The sequence below is a fragment of the Styela clava genome, chromosome 6, assembly GCF_964204865.1.
Source record: "Styela clava chromosome 6, kaStyClav1.hap1.2, whole genome shotgun sequence".
NCBI lineage: Eukaryota > Metazoa > Chordata > Ascidiacea > Stolidobranchia > Styelidae > Styela > Styela clava.
In genome coordinates this window covers 3,787,192-3,802,843 of record NC_135255.1, presented here as the reverse complement: position 1 = coordinate 3,802,843, position 15,652 = coordinate 3,787,192, and the positions used below count along the sequence as shown (strand labels likewise).

At 33.3% G+C, this 15,652-nt stretch overlaps 2 protein-coding genes across 4 annotated transcripts in view; one reads left to right on the top strand and one right to left on the bottom strand.

The window, feature by feature from the left end:
• Nucleotides 1-1,417: 1,417 nt before the first annotated feature.
• LOC120331010 (uncharacterized) lies at nt 1,418-9,517 on the top strand. The gene is made up of 6 exons (XM_039398026.2): nt 1,418-1,546; nt 2,458-2,707; nt 4,379-4,542; nt 6,174-6,331; nt 7,955-8,085; nt 9,064-9,517. The coding sequence occupies exons 2-6, from the start codon at nt 2,493-2,495 to the stop codon at nt 9,359-9,361; spliced, it is 966 nt and encodes a 321-aa protein (XP_039253960.1). The 5' UTR covers nt 1,418-1,546; nt 2,458-2,492; the 3' UTR covers nt 9,362-9,517.
• A 1,963-nt stretch (nt 9,518-11,480) lies between these two features.
• Nucleotides 11,481-15,652, bottom strand: part of LOC120331642 (diacylglycerol lipase-alpha-like) — a 25,707-nt gene continuing 21,535 nt past the window's right edge. For all 3 annotated transcript variants that reach the window (XM_039398757.2, XM_039398759.2, XM_039398758.2), the window contains one exon: nt 11,481-15,436. The gene's annotated coding sequence lies outside the window, so the exon portion shown is untranslated. The remainder of the gene's footprint in view (nt 15,437-15,652) is intronic.

The window sequence follows — 15,652 nt, the reverse complement described above, 5'->3', positions numbered from 1 at the left end:
GCTCCTGTAAATATGACGCATAGTTTAATTTAAATGGATTCAGAATTGTCAATGAAATAAGTGGATGAATTTCTCAATGAAATTGGCAATCTTCTACTCTTCATGAAGAATACATAGAAGAAATTTAGCCGCAGCTCACTTGCAACATTAAGTAGGAAATGTTTTGTGGCATTGCTGAATACACGGTCGTCATTTATTAGTTGTATATCGCCAAGAAGGGATAGTTTGAAAAAAACATATGATTTACTGACTTTTCACGGTAATTTCATGGTTGAATTAAAATGTGTATACAATAGTAGACTAGTTTTAGTTTATCATTAATCAAAATGAGCTAAAACTGAACAATGTTGCTGAACATTTTCATGGAAACAAGTGTTTTTAATTATGGCTAAAGAAAATGTAACATTTTCGGAAATGATTCATTGGTGAGCTGCACATTGATGGTCGTTACGTACAATTATGTAAATATTTTTGACGGGATGGGTGATTAATGTGGGAGCAGACAAAATAAAAACAAGTACATATAAATATTGTTTATGAATTTTTCTCATTAGGGGAGTGGGCGGAATGAAGAAGCGACCGATGAACCAACAGGATCATGGAATGCAAATAAGACTTTATGAGCAATTACCGATAAACTTGAATACATAATGAATTTTTTTTTGGCAAATTTCCTTACTTTGACATGCATGGATCTGTATAAGAGATATTCCTAAATTTGTAATACAAGTTGAGTGAGTTTTCGTAAAGTATCATTGTTGCATGCAAAGTAGATTCCAAAACAATCGATTTTTCGTCGTTATTACGATGCTAATGTAAAGCTATACGGCAGACATTGCTGATATATGTTCAGGATCTAATTCTCCATATGCATTGAAATCAGAGACGATTCTATTTACATTCACCGATTAATTTTCGACTGTCTGAAAGTTTTTTTGGCGTGTATTTAAGTCAATGAGAGTTCATTTTCGTTAATTATTTGAAGTTTCCAAATTTATATGGGATCATTCATGAGTCGTGTCTGTTATACAAAGACCAAGATTGTTCTATCCTAGGAACCATGAAGACAAAAATACGTACAAAGTTTACAATGGCAGATGAAATAAAATGAACATATGCTACATCCACGGAACGCTTTCGGGACTAAAAATACGCCTGTGTGTTCATGACAAACAATCTATATGATGCGGTAATATTGATTCACGCTTCATCGTTAGTGATAGATCGTGAGGGTCAGTGCGAACATGGGCAAATATCTCTTGGAAGTCCCTGATCGCTTAATATGAATCACCAAAAAGTTTTCAATTTGTCATTTTTTAGTTCTTCGTTTTATTAAAGTTTGATCAATTGTGACGTAAAACAATAAAGTACATTTTGACGTCATAAATAATTTACAGTGTGCAAGAAGCTTCATGTTTAGCGAACAATATCATATGAAGTGAGGAGCGTATGGCGAAGAAGGAAATGTAGTCGGCCTGTCCTTCATCCATTCGTGTAGGTTGACAATAAGAGTTTACTGTTGTGAGGTTTACTGTGATCGAGACTGGTGAGTGGCAAAACCAACCAATTTGGTTGGTATCAAGTTGGTAATAATATACTGTTGAATAATTTTTCTTCGATTTTTTTTTATTTTGTCTAAAAATTGTGACGCGAGTAAATTACTTTTCACGCATTATGGATATATTTTACCACGCAATATCGGTACCAAGGTGGTGAAAAGTTAGCTTAATTACCTCCACTCTTTAGGTGAATAAAAATAGAATTGTTGTAAATGGTTTGATACAAGAATTAATTCATTTCCGTTCAAAAGATGCTTTCTACAGATCGCGCTAGTTAGGGGGCCACTTTAACGCAATCTTTATTACTAAATCATGTGCGGCCATGCATACCCGATTATATATAATGTCTTAGCATATTATTAGGTAATATAATGAGGAGATGCGCTGCTAGGATGCATGCCGTGGCTCTATATATTGATTAACTTCGTTAAGTATCATGCCCGAGTCTTTGAAAATACTTTTAAAATTATGTGAGACCACACCATCACAATATTGATTCAAGCGAAAGAGAAAGATACCAAATTAATGGGGAGCGATGTGTAGCAATGCGTAACATTAGCAAGTTAATTCGTGTAAATGAAAAATTGTAAGGTCTTGGGAAATGCGTTTTATCGCTTAATTTACAAAACATTGGCTTCTTGTGATGGTAATATATATTTGTTACAATAAGATTCTAAGATTGAAAATAGTAACGCACATATACATATTAATGTATATCAGCTTGAAAATTGAAGCAAACTGCAAAAAGCTCGATGTTACTGTAGCATAATAAATATTAATCAATATTGTTTTTCATAGATATAAGCATAATTATAAAAAATCAATACGGTGCTTGTTCTGAATGCCAAAAAATTGCAAAAACACAATAAGTTACTTATGAAGTTCCCTCCGTCTGAAGGAACAGTCAAGGATCACAAAGAACCTTCAACAAATATGGATGGATTCGGTTCTCAAAATTCGGCGAGGTCTCGCACCGGAAGAGGAGCTCCAGAGGGTACCCCGGCCCGAAGATCCAGGGGTGAAACTCCAGTAAATGGCCTGAGTGCACAATTATCTGGAGATTTGATTGAAGAATCCAAATCACCAAATAGGTTTTCAACGATGAAAAAGGCAGCTGAAGAACAACGAAGAAAAGTACGAGAAACAAGGTATGGAAAACCTAAGCAAAGGACTAAAATAATTTCTGCTACAAACAATTATTTTCTGCAAACCCGTTAAATATTATAATTATGTGTTAAGGGTGGTCGATCAATACAAATGAATGAGTTACGTTAAAACTAATTTATTTTCTTGTTTGGGTTTCTTTGATGTAAGCGTAACCTATTATGAATGCAAATTATTGGAAATTGTACTAAAACTAAAAAATAATATTACGAATATAAATACTAATTTGCTAAAGTAATTAGTTGATATAACCTAGTAAATGCATGGATATCAAATGCAATATCAATTAATATGTTATATCAAACAAGATCATGTATGTTGCATTATTGTAAAAATAAAATCTCCTATTTGGACAGAATTTAAGCAAAAAAGTTTAAAATAGTTTCATTTTAATCGGTCGTACAATTGATAAATGTAATGTAGCATGGTGATTTTTATTATATATTTATGTATGTATTAAATATGTACAAATTATATACATGGGAAATTAATCATAGCGAATGTAAGAACAGTAAAAAATAAGCGGGTTTATTTATTGAATACCAAACCCGAACAAAACCAGAACAGAAAAGCTAAAAGCTGGCCCAAATCTGAAATTACGAATAGCTGAGTAGGTTCAAAATTTGAAATAATCTAATTAATTACTTGTGTGAGCTCCATTGTAAATAATTAATGATTTGAAGTAATGCTTCGAGTATAACCCATGTTTGTCTATTTTAATCTCAAATTCTACCCCAGCAGTCCTGCGATTTAGATTTTCTGGCCAGTGAGTTTTTTTGTTTCTAATGCGTTAAAGCTCAAAATATTTTCATGCATAAAATACCTCGATAAGAACTTTTTGTATTGTTTACTTGGCAATGCTTCAGTTAGTTTTAAAAATTTAATAGCGCATTAATCTCCATTTTTCCCTAACTCTGTTGTGTACTTTACTGTCGAAAGTTAATAGAAAGTCACCATCGGTCACAATTACATTTAATCTAGTGCAGAATGTTTCGCCCCCTCTCTTTTCTATGAAGATTATTCGATGGTAAATGCTTCGATGAGGGTTTGAAGCCATGATTGAAACGATAGAAATGATTTTACGTTGCATTTGTTTCAAATTCAGATAATAGTTTCTGATTAGAAACAAGCCGAAGCTTTTGATCCATCCCGCGCATGCATAACCCGATCCATCAACACCTACTTATTTGTTAGTTCGTCGATATTATTTGATCAGGATACAGGACCACACTTGAATGATAAATGAGCGCATTTCTCAGTTGCAAATATTGAGTATCCCAAACTGAAAAACTGGAGGGTTATATTGAAATTCAAGGCTTATAAAACTAGAAATAATATTTTGATCATGTTATTGCAAGCTTCCATCGCTTATTTTATACGTTTACAACATTCTACACTCAGTCGACTGGCCTTTGGGGTTTGGACTTGAGTTTAAAATAAGTAAAAAAAAATGTTTAGCAAAAATATAATGTAGAACAAATTGCTCTGTCAAATAGGTATATCGCTTTTCAATGTATGGAATTATTCAAAATTTGTGGCCTACCTCAAAGAATTTGGGTCAGGTGTTTTGAGATTATAAGCATTTTTTTTCGGGTTCTACGAAAAAAATTGAGTCTGCTCTTTAATAAAAAAGTTTCAATTTTTATATGTTCCAGAGTGAAGCAACATGAAGAAGAAAGAGCACTGATTGCCCAGAGAAGACAAGAAGAATTGAAATTGCAAATTCGTGCGGTACTCGATAACATATTAGTCGATACTAGAAAAGACATCTTATTGGTTCTTCAAGATAGAATAAATCAGGAAAGACATTCAATAAAAGGTTAGTATATACGTTCTGTTTAGTTTTTTTTATAATAAATTGTATCTTTTGTTACATTCAAGCCAACTCACCACCGAACCCGATATATTGCATTGCGATTTGTTCTTGAAATCTATTCATTTTGATTTTAACATAGTTGGGTCAAAGCAGTAACTCATAAAAAACTATGTAATCACACTCATAAAAACTAACTTTTGCTTTTAATTTATGCTTGCTAATTTGTCACGTTGCTAGCTTGTACATTAACTTGTGTGGAAGTCACGGGCAAGCGCCTCAAAGGCGCTCGAAGATTTCCATCTCTAAAATCGGACTGCTCGGCCATGGAACGGCTAAATTAAACGCAGAGGACTACTTTGAATATTTTATTTGATAAACGTAGTAAGATTAGCGTGAAATTAAGTTATCAAACGACGCTAATAAAATAGAAAGGAAATTTAAATCGATACACGAGCGCTCTGTGAAAGAGCAGGATAAAAACGCAATTTGCGAAGTGCAAAAAGCATTTTTACTACTATTTTTACTTTAGCTCTTGCTGTACATATTATTTTCAATACCGACAAATAGATTTTCCAATCTTTTTGTCGTATATACCGGTAACTTATTTTTCATTGATACAAACTCGATATCGCTAAAATCTATATCGATCCCGATCGTTATTCCGATACTTATACTTGATAAAATATCTGAAACCGTTTTTCAAATATATCACAGGCTGACATCAGTTTCAAACATGATAATTTATTACTTTAATAAGAATAGTAAAAACGCTATTTTATCTTGAGATCAGATCAAAATTAATTACCTCTTTATTGGTACACACATTTCTGGAGTGCCGAGATTTATAGTTTTTATTCCCTCAAGTTAGCCAAATTTTGCGATCAATATTACAGTGGCGTAATGGCAATATCTATGGTCGAAATATAATATACATTTAGCTGATAGAAATAATCCTTAACCTAATTAGATGAGTGGTACATGCAATTATAGGGAAAATCGCCTAATTTTAAGGGATTTAACCATCAGACGAGTACTTATGAGACTACTCCAGGAAACAACTTTGCGCTGTGTAATGAGCTGTAAATAATATTGATTTATCGACTCACAACACACAAAATTGATCCATTTTATGAAGGCTGCCGTCCATTTAAACACGACTTAAAGTCAATTACAAGTACGAGATAGCGTTGAAGATAATTTATATTCTGAAATCAGAATTGGAATATTTTTTTATTTATTTTGAAATTTTCGATCAATTAGATTTGATAAGCCCGGTCACCAATATGTCCGGGTCTGCATTGCATCCCCTATTTATTCCACAGGTATGAAGGCTTGAACCCGAGAATATATTTGTGACATCAACAAAGTCCACCGTCATAATTGGATAGTACCCGAGATAACCAATTTGACATACAAAACCAAACATAGTTCGACCAATCCCCTATACCACTACAATCAAAGTAGACAAAATCTACCAATGCCCAACAAGAAAGTAAAATAATGTATTAGAATTGTTTAAAGAACATTACTTATTTGCGAGGGCTTTCCAATTAACATCTAAATAACGTAGTGTTTCGGCTTGATCTAGAGATTACTGATTTTTACAAACTACCGTACAAAAACTCATTTTTCAGGAGAATTAAAAGTGGACCTCGAAAAAACGGAAGATAATCTCACACGAGAATTAGAAAAACGTTTGACAAACGGAGAACCTTTTGAAAACCGAGTAGCAAAAGTTCAAAAAGAATTTGAAGATAGTTTCAACAAAATTCTTAAATCGGAACTGGGCAGGGTAAGAATATAACTCTAAAAAAGGTTATTTTTAAGACAATTCAACTGTTATGTTATTCTAATATATCGTAAACAAATTTGAAAAGAGCTCATCAATTGAAGAATTGCATCACAAACCATAAATTTTTCAAGCGATTAATGGTTTTGATAGATATATTTAGTTTTCGTGCTTTTATATACTGTGAAATATGACACATCAATCGCGAATTCTATTCAACTTGAAAATACTAGTTTTAGCCGGGAGCGACATTTTGGTGCTAGATTACGCATAATCGCATAAATAAGTCATTCTTACTTAAAAATATTATGTCGCATGTGCCATATATAAATCGCATTTGCCTCCTACATTTATCAAGATAAAATGTTGTTAGTTATAGGTTAATCCAAGACAAGTGCTTTTGCTTCACGATTTAACGATCAAAATTACTCCAACCGATCATTACTTTCACCAATGACATTTGTGGACAGATGATGCCACAACGTTTATCATGTTAGATGCTCTTCAACTCTTTCATTTCGATTCATCCGTACATTTCGTGATCCGCGGTGACGCTTTGTTTTTGCGGTGGGCGTAAGACTGAAAACAACACTGCGTCTATGGCAACGCCCGATACTATTTTGTGTTCCGTATTAAGATCAATCGGGTAAATTTACTTCATCGACAATCGAGAAACGGCCAATTAATTCATTAAATATTCAATGCTTTAAAGCATCGCAGGTTCAATGTATCGAAAACGTATGTACATCGCAGTTAAGATAAATTTAATATGAATTAATGCCGCAATGAATTATATAATATTGTTCAGCAAACTTGGGTTACCTTCGTTAGATGTAATGAAATATTTATGCGCCTGCTGTTTTTGCTGTCCGTATACAAATAACCATGAGCGGGGAAAGTAATGAGATACATGATATTTGCTTCAGCGTCCCGTATATTTAGTGTATATATCGCAGTCGGTTCTGATTGTAACAATTTAAAAATAATAATAAATTTATAATGAACTTTGAAAAAATGGATATATGGAATGGATATATTGGCACAGGGAATCTTTGTAGTAATCAACCAATCTTCGAACAAAATGCTGAATAAATAACTCGTATCTGCTCAATTTCATATATATATTCAATTTAACGTTATACTAAAAAAATTACATTGACGAGACTCGTTACTGTTGAAGCGTGCTATATGCAGTGGTTGGATCGGTTTGTCAGCGGTTTCATCACAAAAGTCATATTTTTCACCTGGTTCTGTTACATAAAGTCATTGACAGTAACCAGTAATGCTAACCGGTTCGCTGATCTCTAAAATTCCGTGAGACGGTTCTATATAACCGGTGCGAACCGACTGAATCCCACCACTGGCTATATGATATATTGATCGACATTGCGCCAATCGTCGTCGTCATTTTAACAAAGATGTCTGTAGATAGCGCTGATGTTCCAGACTGGAATTAATTAAAGTTAACACTGTCGTGCAAACAATTCATCTAAAAAAATAATCGTTGGTTTGATTAAAAAGTTTATAAACAAAACAATAAAATAATGTCATCACTTTGATTGTAGAATATGCAGTGGAAATTTTGTGGAGTTTAAGCATTTCCTGGGACATATGTCAATTTTGCAGGTTCAACGTGAGATTCTACAAGATGTCGATCAGAGGATTGACAAAGAGAAGCATCGGTGGGAGGAAAATTTTCGACGAGAAGCTGATACGAGAGTACGAACTGCCGAAGAAAATATCCGACAAGACTTTAGGTCAGTGGTTCTCAAACTTTTTTTGCTCGCGGCGCACTGAGCAAATGAAAAACAATTTGCGGCACACTTGTAAAAAATAAAGTTAGCTTTAAACAAATTTTATTCTGCAAATGTTGATTCGATGTGTGTGCCTGTTTTGAGAAACAATTGAAACGAGGTTCCATCGATCCCTTTTTTGCTTTTAATTTCAGTCAGAGCAAAAAAACCGTTTTCACAGAGCCATATGGAGATGCAAATGGCCAGATTACTTCGATGAATTTAGCACAGTCAAAACTCGTACAAACTTGCTTTCCTGTTAGCCCAACTAGGCGCGCAAGTCAACATGGTTAAACATGGACGTCTTGTTTGAATATACGTTATAACATAACAATACAATTATAGCGTGACAATTACCCTTACTACAACGACAAGTCAAATGCAATGATGTTATCAGTCTAATAATGGATAATGCGCACTCAAGTTTTTCCCGTTGCATGCATGCCTATGTGTAATATGAGAAGCTTATTTTCTAAAATTCCAAAAAGCTCTGCGGCACACCTGAGAATCTCTCACGGCACACTAGTGTGCCGCGGCACACAGTTTGATAAACACTGCTTTAGGTATTTCAAATGTAAACAGAAAAGATTTGACATGAGATCAAAGACTTTATTTATTTGAAAGTTCATTCAATCATGTACAGTATTTGGTGTCCATCGACACATGGTGGTATTTTTGCATCCCATTGTATCTATCCTTATTTGACAGTAAATGCGAAAACGCCTATAAATCTAAAATTGACGTTAAGAACAAAACTTTGTGAAATGTTTTCGCGTAAGATCTCATTGCGGTCAATGTAACTTTTAAAGCATTGCCACGGCTTAGCAATATAGAGCAAAGTATCGGTGGAAGGAAGTGAATAACCAGTAACATGGGGTAGATATGAACATTGCTTATTCGATTTTAGATTTAATGGCTTAACAAGTTGATTCATATATTCAGGCACGGCTTGGAAGACTCTCAACAACAATGCGATGACATAGTTCGAACTACACAAGAGCGAACAAACAGTTTAGAAAATCGACTTATGGATAAAATAGACACACTTGATCATTCAAATATGAAAAAAATTCAAGAATGCGAGGAAACACTAAAAAAGACAATAGATGATACAATGACAGATCGAGATGCAAACTTGACGCAAACATTTAAGAGCGAAAGTGATCGTATGCGCCAAGATATTACAGACATCCGGGGCCAGGTTACGCAACTCCAATCTAAATGCTGTACAATATTATAGCACCAACATGAGGATACAAACTAAACTAAAGTTTATTAAACTGAATTTCTTGAATTTGTATTTACAATTTTTCTAAATTTATATCGACTCTATTCATTTTCTTAACAATTAATAATTTTTCTTAACACACAAATAGAATCAGTATAGTAATCCAGACTGGTGTATGTGTTACAAATTTATGCGATAAAAATATGCGATATCATTTCTTAGACGAGTTTAGTCTGACAATAAATTATATGGCGCGTATTAACGGGATTTAGAGAAGCCAGTTTCAGCAAAAAAAAACGAGAATATCGGTCAGAGACCGAAGACTTATCGATCGAAAGTTAGGGGATCCCCCAAAACAGCGCTCTTACTCCATAGTGACACCTTGTGTCCCATCACTAATTAATTAATAACTCGCTAATTATACGACATAATTCGCCCAAAATAAATAGGCTTCTGGTCCGAGATATGATAAACGGACGTGCAAAATCTGGAGCAGATTCAATCTCGCTTTCGTGAGATATTGCGTGCATCTAACAGACAGACAGACCGACAAATACCTATCAACATACTTACCGATTAAAGTCGATAAGTAATGAGTTGGCAGATGTTATGGGCTTGATGATTACTGCTATATGTTAACGTTGAACCGCTCCGCAATTAATATTTTGTTCTTTAGTGATACCCCGTGGCCGCTCATGAAAATCGAAGGCCCTCAGCTTCGCACTAAACTTATTTACTCGCGGGACCAGCACGCAAGTCAAGTTTTAGATACAAGTTATGGACATGAGCAGTGGTGGGGTTCAATGGGTTTTGCACGAACCTGTTCTTGGAATGTAGTGAAGAGTCCGCGAACCCGTTCTTGTTTACTGTTTTAGAGTAGACGATGAGACGATCGCAGCATACGTGCACCGCTACTGACGACCAGCGAGCGCTATATTTGGCCTGTCGAACGTTTTGAACGTTTGTGATTTATGTGAAGCGTGTTAGTGAATTTGATACAAATGAAAACCCGTTCTAAATATATAGAACCGATAGAACCCTACTTAATTCCATTATAGTTGATTTTGCCCTCGGCAATGCTGACTATGTCCTATGTTTCCTCGAAGAAAAGACAGGCTTTCATTTCAAATTTCTTCCGAAAAATAACAATTACGAAATTTTCAAATATACAAAATATGAAATCAATATCCATTTACTTATAAATAACAATTTCTTATTTGATAAAAAACCGACTAGGTCTTATTTTAAGGGGAGAGCATATTATAAAATCATTTTTAAAATTCAGGATAGGTCCCATTTTCGGGGTTACACGGTATTGCAGACTGCAGTAGGGTTGAACTATCTGATAGACTTCTGGCAGTTTATTCTGTTACGATCCCTAACTCGTCAAGTCAAAGTGCGATACGTGATCTGTAAAAAAATACACACGTAAACTCCCGTGGGCGATATGTAGAACACCGTCGAAGCGCAGCAGAGGTTGATGGCAAGCCTACGATTGCGGAACCCGAAACGCCTCTGGTTCGAAATTTTATAAGGATGAATTGAAATACCTAGTCAAGGATTTTAATCATCCACTAATTAATTTATTGCAGCGGTCGCCAAATTTACTCGATATATTTCTCAAATCATTCGTACATGCATAAGATAATTTAAGCTACTATGAGATTCTTTTGACTGCTATTGAAGGCTAATACTACTATCTAGGATAGGATTTACATATTTATCCAGAGGGAAATGAATCCGATCGTTTATCGTATGAATAACCACAACCCTCCGTCCTGTTATCAGTCCATGACGGATGTGGGATTAGTTAGGCAGTTATTTGTTTCAGATGCAGGAGCTTGATGGTGGGGAAAGCCGTGACCAACCAGCAGTTAAGTGAATCATGGTGGGGAAAGCCGTGACCAACCAGAAGTTAAGTGAATCACCATGCGGCGGCGAAGAGTCCAACAATCCTCTAGTAGTCTAGACTCTAGCTAATAAAATTAATAGTATTTAAGTTAATTTTAGCCTTTTGGTTTCATCTTTACAAGTATCAAAAACGATCCGTCCAATATCAGATGAGTTAAAATGAAAGTGTATTTTTCCCAATTCAGTAAAACGATACATATACAAACTTGTCAAACAAACACTTGGTTTTATCAATTTATTCCACAAAACAGTTGATAATCAAAATATAAGCAGCAGAATGCAATCAATAAAATACACAGAAACATTTTTCATCAAATATCATACATGATTAGGAATATACTTAATATATATGCCACATTTCTTTATTTACAATACATAATCAGCAGTTACAGCGTATCGGTGAAAACTTGAAAAGCACTTTACTAATAAACTTTGCAAAACTAGCAGGGGAAAAATGCCATTGCCTCGAGAAGAGCTAAACTTCATCTATGCTTGAAATATATTTGATGAGCAGATCGGAGTTTACGATTCAAAATCCCACTTCCGAGATGGAGGGGTATTTGAGTTTCGCTGTTAAGGTATACATCAAAGATAACATAGAATACACATATTACAAACAACACGAGATATTATAACCAAGTAATTTCCAATGCAAGACACAACTCTGATATTAGATATCACGAAATATTCTTTGCGTACAACAAAATAAAAAGACTTTTGGTCATAAGAGGGATCCTTGGCATACGCAGTAATGTTCAAAACTTGTAAACCAATGAGAAAACATGGACCTCTAAATTCCGATTCAACTAAAATCGCTATAGAGGTTTGTTATGAATACTATGCTGAATTTTTTGAAACTAAATTATGAGCATGTATGTTACCTACCATAGAAAATGAACATTTGCTCAATGCTCAATTAGGCAATAACTTGTCAGTGGTATCAGCTAATTCAGTGTTTTGACGTAGTTCAATTAATTAAAAATATAAATCAATATATTTTATTCAGTAGGATCTATAAATGTTAAGTTTTTTTTTTCAATTCAAACAATATAATTCACAAATCATAATGAAAATAAATGTTGATTATCAATTTTTCAATGATAAGTTTCATTGAGAATCAAATTTATATCAATTCCCCAATATTCATCAAAAAAAAAGAGAAAACAAGTATTCTTAACAAAATCAGCAATTTGGAAATTACCTTAAAATTAAAATACAGATTCATGATTTGATTGCAAGTGGCTTGGGGTTTCATCAAGATTTTAAAATTATATATTGCAAAACTGTAATATTGCCATGCTATTGTATAATACTGTGTATGGATATAGACTAAGGTTCAAGTTTTAATATAAAGGAAGTGCTTCTGATTATCTAATTGTTTGTAAAATTGATTGTAAAAAGTTGAGAAAACTTCAAAGGGTATAGAAAAAATATCCGTTACTGTAATTAACTATGAAAATTAGTAAACATAAAAAACTGTTTTTCTAATCGCAACTTAATATTAAAAACTGAGCGGTTTTTCAAAATACTAATCTCCTGTAACATTTCATTAGATATAACAATGTAACAATAAGACTTTAATCTTCTGAAAAACAAAAATATGATTTGCCAATGGTTTCACAATTCAATATTTCAACTTGAAAGTCATAAAACATTGAAATGAAAAAAGTCAGTGTCACTTGTAAATCAAGAAATACTCATCGGTAATAAGCTATGTTTGAAGTCAATATCAATATTACTGGGCAAATGGGAGTGCACCAATTACAAAACTTGAGCAGCGGCAAGCAGAAAAAATGATACAAAAAAAGTTAGTTTCATAATTAATTTATACAGTATGAGAGGCAGTTAGCTTATAAAAGAATAGCATGAATGAAAGTTATCCAACAGAGATTCTACAGTACATTGATTTTATAAGAAAGCGTTTTTTGATCCATAAGTGCAAAGTAGTGACGGTATTTCAGAATATAAACAATAATACAGCGATAGCAAGATATTGTTAGCAGTGATAAGTAAAATGAATGACAGGAATGTACGCATAGCAGCACTGTAAAAATATTAAAGTTCTTTTATTTGATATTTACAAAAATGGTTTTTGTTGAAATCCATAAGGCAGCCATGCACATAGCATATTGCCTTTGCAGGCAAGGCCTAGACAATAACGAAAAAATTTGCGACTCCTAACAGGAATACTGTGGTTGTCATTTTACCTTAGTTACAACAAGTTTGAAAACCATGACAAAAATGGGTTTTATCACATTGTTGTAAGATGTGGTGACAAACACAATCAAAGTTCTGTCTCAGGGAAAAAAAATACTTAAGAATTAAATTATGTTAAGATAATGTAACAACCTTCGCTAAATTTTTATAAATTTCACCAAGCTTTCTAAATTAATTAAAAATTCATGATAATTAGACTTAGCAGCAGCACAATGAATATAACAAGAATAAATTCATGATTAGAGGAAGGAGGCTACCAAATTGTTTGATTAAAATTAAAAATAATTGATTCCCTGTATTTCACTTTCACAGCTTACAAATTAAAAGTTATGGGTTTATGATAAATTTAACCTAGTAAAATATACCCAATATCTCAGAATAATAAAATGACTTGCAAACAGAATATCTAGAATGCCAGCCATTCTATTGAATGTGTGCAGTCTTAACTCTCTTTTTCCTAATGATATATATATTCGTACTACCATCCTTGGTCATAATATGACAATAATAGTTATTTTCGGACTATTTTACGTTTATGTTCATGTTTTGTGAAGTATTCCCGCACTAACTAAAATCATTTTTGGCTTCCAACTATGATCCGTGCTTGATCCGTCAAAATTTTTTTTTTTGTAAATTTTTTATTCTACTACTAGGTGAATTTTATTTGTGTAGGTATTTCAAAGCTTAGAGATACACGAAAGTATTTGTCATTACTTCAAAGATAAGTCATTTGATCGAGCGGGAAACAATTTCGCGCACATAATAAACAAACAAAGATTCCAGACAACTATCGTGAACATGCTCTTACATATCATTGAATATTTCGCGTTTCGCTTCGCTTGCGAAGCTGAGTCTGGTTTTTCTGCAAAGGTGACTGCTCTTTGAGCAGAGCGCTTAAATCTTGTTTCTTTGTAACTCGTGTTCATCGGAGCGATGAGAGTGTGGCACAATCTCTCAAAATTTTTTGAAATTTCTCTCTTCTTACCGGGTAAGGTCGAACAGTTTGCGGATACGTCATCTGGGCGCGTTTTAGTAGGAAGACGCGAAAATAGGCTTTTCAAAGAGATATAAGGGGTGTTCCTGGCACGTTTGGTTAACTAGTCATTACATATTATAAAATGGTACAAAAAGTCGATTGTAACCAGCGGAAAAAGAGGGTTAAGTCAGAATGAAATAACTAATAAGAAGATACAGAATGTACAATGAACTAATTTGAAATGTTGACCAGAATTTTGTTTGTCGACTTCAGTGGTGCAGACACAAAATTGAAACGTTGATCGTTTGAAACTCAATAAAAAAACTTTCTAAATAAAATCTGAAACTTGAATATATATGTCATTTCAAACAGAGGCACCATTGTTTGATTATTAAAATACAGTAGTATAACAAAATGATGAAAATGATACATACAGCGTTAGTGTACTGAAAATAGAAAGAGACAAGTGCACATTAGTCATATCAGAGTACAAGATACATACAGTATTAATTATTGATAAATGGGAAAAAATATGGCCAACAATTTCAACATATGCTGATAATTTCAAATATTGTTTAAAGGAGTTACTACTTGAATGTTCATATCTTAATATTTTCACAATTTTTCAATTTTTATATCCAAGACTAATTTCCTTTTTTTATTTCCTAATTTGACCATGTTTTTCAAATACCTTGAATAATATTTACATTAAATACTCACTTACACTTCTATTAAGAAAAATAAAAGACTTTTGATAAATTGTATAAAATTGACTATAAATGAATTATGAACATCCAATAATCCTCAACTTTACAGTCAGTTCCAACAAACACTAAATCAGTCAAGTATTTGTACTTAAAAACAATCCATTGTTAGGAAATGCATAAAACACATTACGACTAGAGAGAGACATCGAAAAACAAGCCTTGAATTTGTATGATAATCAGTATCTATCATTTCTTCAAAATTCATACAAATATCATCTGAAATAAAAAAATGTGATTGAACATTATTACTTTCTGATTGAGCAAAATAATAAAAACCACCCTAATTGAAACAAGCACGGACCCATTAAAATGAAATTAAAAAAAAAAACGAAATATAAAGATGAAAAATATAGGTCGTTATCGAGAATTTTTGTAAAGGCCAGTGACCCTCAAGCTCAAATTGCCTAATGGTCCGTATAAATTGAATAAACA

Bases quoted from the DNA above. Each gene is read 5' to 3' on its own strand.
- LOC120331010 (XM_039398026.2), top strand. From the start codon at position 2,493: ATGGATGGATTCGGTTCTCAAAATTCGGCGAGGTCTCGCACCGGAAGA. The intron at 6,332-7,954 runs GTAAGAATATAA...TCAATTTTGCAG, and splicing joins TTAAATCGGAACTGGGCAGG to GTTCAACGTGAGATTCTACA. The intron at 8,086-9,063 runs GTCAGTGGTTCT...TCATATATTCAG, and splicing joins AATATCCGACAAGACTTTAG to GCACGGCTTGGAAGACTCTC.